Below are 7915 nucleotides of genomic sequence, written 5' to 3' on the forward strand. Positions count from 1 at the left end.
CTCTTTAAATACATTATCTCTAGGTTTTTAATGAATCAAGTCACGGCTTGCCTGCCTGTGGTCTCTCCAGTAATGACCCTGTTAATCCATAGCAACACAAAGAAATGTGACTGCCTGTTAAACTAATATGTAATAAAGGTGAAGTTGGGAAAGCCCAGTGGATAGTGTACACAAGAAGAGGCTTACTATAGCAACAAGAAACTTTTATCAGGCCTTAAGACAATTCTGTCTGTCATTGGGACGTTACAACAATAGTCATTGTTGACAATCCAGGGCCTTGAATAGGATGTGGTGTCGTCTTGAGTTTCATTTACAGGAACTGATATGAGTCAAATACTGCAGGACGAATTATATTGTATAATATATGATGCGCTATTGAATGAATTGAGCTCCAAACATTAATAGATCTTAATTTACCTGTTGAAACACTGAGCCACTTCTCAGTTAGATGTTGGTCACTGATGCCAGGAACCAGTGTCGGCGTTATGGGGGGGCATTCGCGGGCCACGCCCTGTGTTGTATTAATTAATTATTTTTATTACAGTAAAAGTCAGACGTTTTCCTTTATAAATAGGCTATATAGGCTATTATTAAACGAAATCAAACAAAAATAATCCTAAAAGAAGTGTGTGTGTGTGTGTGATTGTTGATTGGTGTGTTTGAATTTTTTATTACAATTGCATCACGGTTGAGTTGACAGCTGTAGTCAGAGCGGAAGTTGGGTCAGGGACGTTAAACACAAAATGGACATAAGAAAATGGTTGCATGGTGGGGCACCTTCTTCACGGCCTCATCCAACATCTAATGTCGGAGAAATAAATCCAAACACCTCTGAAGAGCTTTCGGCGAGGAGCCAAGAAGCCGGTGCACCTGTTCCTGCTGGTAATTTTAGCAGCGAAAGAAGGCTAACAGAAGCTAACGTGGTTAGCCATCCACAACCTGGCATAACATCAGACGAACTCGGGACTGAAAAACCCAAACAAATTGTTTTGCGGTCATACCCTGCCAGCATTTTTTGCGGTAGGAAACGCTCATTTGTAGCCACTTGGTTTCACAACAGAGACTGGCTGGAGTACAGTGCAAAGGCTGATGCAGCATTTTGTTTTTGCTGTCGGAATTTTATCACTACCACCACCCTGAAACTGGATGTTTTTGTGAGCGTTGGATACCGTAACTGGAAAAATGCCACGGAGAGAGACAGGGGTTTTCATAAACATGAAACGTCAAAGGAACATCTCTCTAGCTACACCATGTGGAAGGAGCGACAGAGACGTATCAATACCGGAAAGGAGATTTCGACACTTATCAACACAGACCAGCTACGAAAGAACAGGTACTACGTCTCATCTCTCGTGGATGTTGTCGGGTTTCTGGTAGAAAACCAGTTGCCTTTACGAGGGAAGCTAGATGCTTTTGGTGACATGTCTGAGGGGGGAAGTGGTCTTTTCCTGTCCTTATTGGACTACACAATTAAAAAGGACCCAGAATTGGCTGACATAGTGAAAACGATCCCTCGAAACGCCACATACACTTGTCACGACATGCAGAATGAACTTATAAATACACTTAGCAGTGTGGTGACTGAGGCTATAGTGGAAGAAATATGCGACTCACATTACACATTGAAAGTGGACGGAACACGAGACCCCACGGGATGCGAAAATATATCTGTTGTCATTCGCTTTGTAAACAAGTCATTTGAAGTGACAGAGCGCCTGGTAACCATCGCGACTGCTGACGCAGGTGATGCACGAACATTGACAGACACAGTCTTAGCTGAGCTAAACAATGTTGGTTTGGACTCATCAAAGATTCTCAGCCAGGTGTATGATGGGGCTTCATTGATGTCAGGGAAGCACGGTGGCATGCAGAAGCTACTGCAACAGAAACTGGACCGTGAGATACCTTATGTCCACTGTCTGAACCATCAGCTACATTTGGTCGTAGTACATGCGATGTCAGCTGAGGCAGCTGTAGTGGACTTTTTGAATGTGTGTAACACGTTGTACAAATTCTGCAAGAAGCCCACAATTGCTGTGCACTACAAGGGTGAGCGTCTTAAACGCCTTCTAGAACAGAGGTGGACAGGGCACCTTGCCACCGTGTCTGTAATTCTAAAATCCTTTGACGACATCACATCTCTTCTGACTGAGATCGACGCTGTGCGGGTTCATGGTGCACAGCTACGAATGGAAGCTGTGGGCCTGCTGCGAGAGATGACCGAGCCCAACTTTCCATTCATTGCAAACGTAGTGCACAGAGTGCTTGCCCTGCTTGACCCAGCAAACAAAATTCTACAAAGCGAGGATGTTGACTTATTGACAGGTTTGAGTGTTGTGGCTAGTTCAAAAGAATGTGTACGGAAACTACGTTGTGATGAGGAGTTTGACAAGGTGTGGGACATGGCCAAGGCTGCCAGGGCATCGCTGATACAAACTGAAACCCTCAAACGGAAACGCACAACCAACACGAATATGGAAGGGTATGTGGTTGAGGGAACTACAGGACAGAGGAATGATGACAGGAAAACAGAACTCAAGAGACTGTACTACAGCATTGTCGATTCAGTTGTTGGAGAAATGGATCAGAGATTTAGTGAACGCAACACTCAACTGGCTAGGTCACTTGCTGCACTCGATCCAAACAGCAATACATTTCTAGATGCTACAGCTGTTACGCATATCATGGACCTAGGGTGACCACCCGTCACGCGTACCGCGTGCGTGCACAGCGTTTTGAAGCCCAACCATGCGTCCCGCAAATCGAGACCGTGTCACGCGAAATCAATGCTTTCTCAAAAAAAGGTTGGTCGCTCTCTATATCCTGGAGCCCCAGGCAGCCAAACGAACATTACTTGACAGTTCAGCTCGCTACTGTTGCCACACCCCCCTCTCAGTTGAACTGCTGACTAGGTTGTTGTCAACTTTTTCGTTGTTGTCATGACAGCGCACGCACGTGCATACCAGATGCACACTGGGAAGGAACTTTTAGATGCGCGCTTTCCAATTCCAAAAATGGCGGAGTCTGAGGCATCGCGATCTCCAATTAAAAAGAAGGTGAGAAGGTGTGGGTACAAGAAAGACTGGGAAAATGAATATTTGTGGCTGAAAGGTATTCAGGGGGATACCGACAGGGCTTTTTGTGACCTTTGCAAAACGTCCTTCTCAATCGGACATGGAGGGGAATACGATATTAAACGACACAGACTCACGGACACTCACAAGAAACGTGTCCAACAGAAAGAGACATCCAAATCTATGGATGCTTTCCTCCGACCTAAAAACGACTGTCTAGCTGACAAAGTGACTGCTGCAGAGGTGACCAGTGTGTATCACACTGTCCAACACGCTACATCATATCGAGCAGGAGATTGTGGCACAAAGCTAGCCCCAACGATGTATCCAGACTCTGACATTGCCAAGAGGACGGCCTGTGGTCGGACGAAGGCAGAAGCCATTGTCACGGATGTACTTGGCCCTGCCTCTGTCGAAGATTTCTTGAAAGTCCTCAGAAGACCACTGAATGAGCAACGAGAGGCAACCAAAGGTAAAGTTATGTTCATGGATGTTACATTGTTGTGTGTTAGCTATTTGTGTAGCGTTAGCTAGCTAATGTTAGCTAATCATCTTCTGCTGTATGTTAAAAGTCAACTTTTCCTTCAGTTCACTGAAATTGCATTCTTAGCTAACATAATGCTGCTCATCCGTGCCTTCGTGAAACCAGGCTCTGTGTATCCTTACATGATTGTGAGCAACATTTCACTATTCGTTATCTCCCAAACTAAACAAACAAAACAACTATAATTTTTGAAAGGTATAAATATTTCTATAGATAATATATCTTGAATTTTTTATAATAATCTGTTTTTAGAGAATCTCTTTTAAATTCACCCCATCTGTGTGTGTGTCTCCACAGCCCACACGCCATTCTTCTCAGTGGCTTCAGACGCCTCCAATCATGGGACCACCAAGCTCTTCCCACTGTCAGTGCGTTACTGGACGCCAGACTTGGGAGTACAGACGAAGGTCCTAGATTTCTATGATGACAGTGATGAAACATCTGCCGCAATCCACAACCAGATAGTCACCAAGCTGGAGGAAAACGGACTGCGACTAGACATGATATCTGCGTATTCTGCTGACAATGCTAGTGTGAATTACGGGAGATACAACTCTGTCTTCCAGAAACTGAAAGAGAACAACAATTGCCTTTTGAAGGCAAACTGTGTGGCCCACATTGTTCACAACAGTGCAAAACACGCAGGAGATCGGCTAAATATCGACATTGAAAATGTCGTCAACAAGACCTTTAGCCACTTCTCCTCATCTGCCAAACGCACTGAGGAACTTAAGTCAATTCACACCTTTGTGGAGATAGAGTACCAGCCCCTGCTTAGAAATGTGCCCACAAGATGGCTGAGCTTGTGGCCTGCAGTGAAGAGGCTTCACGACAGCTGGGCTCCTATCAAGACCTACTTTCTCTCATTGGGAGAGGACGGGTGCCCAAAGTCACTATGGCGGCTGTTCAAGGATGACCAGGATGGTGAGGGCAACCCCCTTGATCTACAGGTAATTCATTTTAATTGCACTCAACTTTTTTTTTTCATCTAAGTATTATTACATGAAACAGGGATTAGAGAAATGATGATAATGCAAACAGTGCCAGCACACAGGATCATTGACTCTCTTTACGTATTTTAGGTTTACCTGTCCTTCCTCAGCAATGCGCTGAAGATTTTCCACGACACTGTGCTGGCGCTGGAGCAAGAGGATGGGACTGTCTGTGAGCTCTACAATACGATGTTCACCCTAAAAACCAATCTACAGCTACGACAGAGTGATGGTTTCTTTGGGGCCCAGACGGATGTACTCCTCCAGCAGTTTCGAGACAGACAGGCCGCTGTGCTCAGAGAGGACATGTGCAACTTCTACCAGTCCTCTCTCACCTACCTGGAGCAGCGCTATGACTTCTCAGACTCCAACTACCAGAAGAAATTGGCTAGCCTGGCACTAAAGAACAGCCCATTCAACTTCTCCCATCTCTGTGAAGCTGTAGAGGTCCTGCAGCTAAGCAAGAAGTTGGACATGGATGCGCTATATGATGAGTATTGTGTCGTTCTGCCACACCAACAGGCCATCGTGCAGTCTGGAGCTCCAGTCGGGGAGAAGTGGGCCACCTTACTCAAGCACACACACACACCAAACATGACAGCATTAGCTTCTTTCCTCTTGAGTGTACCAATCACCAATGCTTCAGTGGAGAGGGTCTTTTCACTGATGACAGGATGCTGGACGGACACAAGGAACAGATGTTCGGTAAACCTCATCAAGTCAGAAATCCAGGTGAAGAGCAACTTCACATTCAGTTGCAAGGACTTCTACACTTATGTAGTAAAAGAGAAGGTTCTCCTCAATGCTGCACGCTCCAACAAGAAATACAAGTTCAAGAAGAAACCTGAAGGTAAGAAACCTAGTTATGTAAGACCCCATTTGTCTAAGATGAAGTTTGATGTGCAAATGTGTCAAAATATGTCATTGTTTTGCATAGGATTGTATCTTGGCACCTTTTTGTGTTGTTGTCAGCTTGTGATGGTGATGGGTTTGCACTCCTCTGTCTATACTGGAAAACCATTTGGAAGCTTATCATAAAAATTAATGTTGCTTTAATTCTGTCTCTTATCTTTCTTCCTTATTTGATTCAGATGCTGGTGAAGAGGTTTGAGTCCTAAAGGTGTCCCCAACGTCCTAAAGATGTCCCCAGAACACTGAACAGTTTTTTTTCCTGCGCCTGCCTTAACTAACATGCAAGTTCACCATCCTTCCTCCCCCTTCTCGTTCCATGAACCTCTGGAGTCGTGAGTTCAAGACCTTTTTTTTTTTTAAACTGTTCCTGTGGTGTTGAGCAACTACAATTCCTGTTAATCCTATAATTTTACATTATAATTTATTTAAAGTGAATAAATTGTAATGAAAAATAAATAAAATTAAATAGCTAAAGTAAATCGTGAGTGGAAGTGCATCTGTGTGTCAATTCATTGAATGTTCAAAGTATTATGAATCTTTATTTAGAAGAAAATACACATCGGTTGGCCTATTCAAGAGCATTAATCAGTAATTGCACATGTTTAGGGGAATACAGCATTATTAATATACCATGTAAGGTGGTATGTGCTAGAAATGTGAGTCAGTGAGTCTGCCCGTGAGGTGGGGGACCCGCCGCGCCAGGCAGTGTCCCCCATTGTCCCCCCAAAACATACCCCTTGTCCCCCCTTGGGCTTATTAGCAGGTGGTCACCCTACATGGACCTGTCACAATCGCCTATAATTGAGGCAGAGTATGAAGTTGCAAAACAGTTTTTCAGGACGCAAAAAGAATCACAGCCAATCGAGGAGGGGATTTGGACCACAAAGTACATTCTCTCACAGTACCACACAACTCTCGTGGCAATGCCCAGTGTACTGACTGCTTTCAAGCACGCATTAACTTTCGGTGCCTCCACAGCAATGTGCGAGAACTCATTCTCGACTCTACGAAACGTTTTTTCGGACCACAGACGCACAATGCTGCACAAACGAAAGGCCCAGTTGGTTCAGCTGGCGTTTGAAAAAGACCTTACGAGAAAATGTACAACTGAGTGGAAAGACACTGTCTTGAGGAGGTTCAGTGCCAACACTCGCCGCCTTCAACTCTTCTGATGGTATTGATAAAATATTGATGTTTGAGTGTGTGTAAATAGCTAGTTTATGTTCACGGGTCTGCCAATGTTTGCGGGCACGAGCGCGGGGGTTTGATTGGTGTTTTGTGTAAATACAGTATATTATAAGTGAAGCCCAGGTATAACCTAAGGCTATAGTAGTGCCATAATATGAATGATGTTGTACCTAAAGTGTATATATGCTAATTAAATAACTTGATAAAGCTATAGGATATAGTTGGACAATCATATCTGTACAAAGTTTCAGTTCTAAATTAAAATAATAAAATAGGTAGTGTGTAGTCACTCTAACATGCTCGTTATGTGAAAAGATCAGTAGTTGGTGGTAGTGTCCATCACTCACAAATAGTGCCTCCCTATTGGTTGAGAGGCGGGATCTAAAAATACACACAGGAGAGCGCTCGAGACAGAGTGGGAGAGAGAAAAAAAGAAAAGAGACTGACGGAGTTGAATTACAGTAAGAAAGAGAGGGAAATTGATAAGAATATACTACAGCAGTATTAAGAAGGTGAAACCATTTTAAGGGTTGAACCTAAGGGTCTGTGGTGTTTATTCAGCCAGCGAAGTATCTTAAGTTTTTCCCGTTTTTGGAGATATCTAGCTGGCTCAGCATTGTGGACGGAGACAGTGCTAGCGGCTGTAGCGGAGGTGTGTCGCCGTCGTCAGGCAAGCTAACGTGCTGCTCAGATAGCAACCGAGCAACCCGGACGATCATTGGAGGCAGCCTACGAGGGAGCTACGCAACGGAATAGCGCAGCTAGCTACCAGGATTGCTAGGGGTTCCATTCAGCCTCGTTGGACGACCAGTTAGCTATGTGTGGATGCTAGCGGACCTACTGAATGCAGTGTTATCGTGGTGGTCGTGAGTAGCCCTCATTGGTCGCAAAAGAGTCCAGTTAACAGGCCTGCAACGGGGGGGTTGAACTGACCGGTTTGTTTGTTGTTTTCCAATGCCGGCTTTTGTATTTTCTTTTATACCAGTATGATGTTCTTGTTTGTAGCAGATGATTGTTAGTCCATGTGAACACAAAGTTATGTCATACTAGGAAGATTTTCTGTGACAGTTATTATTCTGGGTGGTTTATTATTAGTTACCATAGTGATAAGTCAGTTTTAAATGTGAGATGCTGTTGGTTATACAGGGCCTAAATATAGTTTAAAAAGCCTAAAATATAACAATCTATTTTCTGGTAGCGACTCA

The 7915-nt window shown here is 44.1% G+C and overlaps 1 protein-coding gene across 1 annotated transcript; it reads left to right on the forward strand.

Moving 5' to 3' along the window:
* Nucleotides 1-3142: 3142 nt before the first annotated feature.
* LOC128449794 (uncharacterized) lies at nucleotides 3143-6183 on the forward strand. The gene is made up of 3 exons (XM_053433098.1): nucleotides 3143-4568; nucleotides 4701-5460; nucleotides 5702-6183. The coding sequence occupies exons 1-3, from the start codon at nucleotides 4119-4121 to the stop codon at nucleotides 5719-5721; spliced, it is 1230 nt and encodes a 409-aa protein (XP_053289073.1). The 5' UTR covers nucleotides 3143-4118; the 3' UTR covers nucleotides 5722-6183.
* The last annotated feature ends 1732 nt before the right edge of the window (nucleotides 6184-7915 follow it).

The sequence above is a fragment of the Pleuronectes platessa genome, chromosome 10, assembly GCF_947347685.1.
Source record: "Pleuronectes platessa chromosome 10, fPlePla1.1, whole genome shotgun sequence".
Classification (NCBI taxonomy): domain Eukaryota; kingdom Metazoa; phylum Chordata; class Actinopteri; order Pleuronectiformes; family Pleuronectidae; genus Pleuronectes; species Pleuronectes platessa.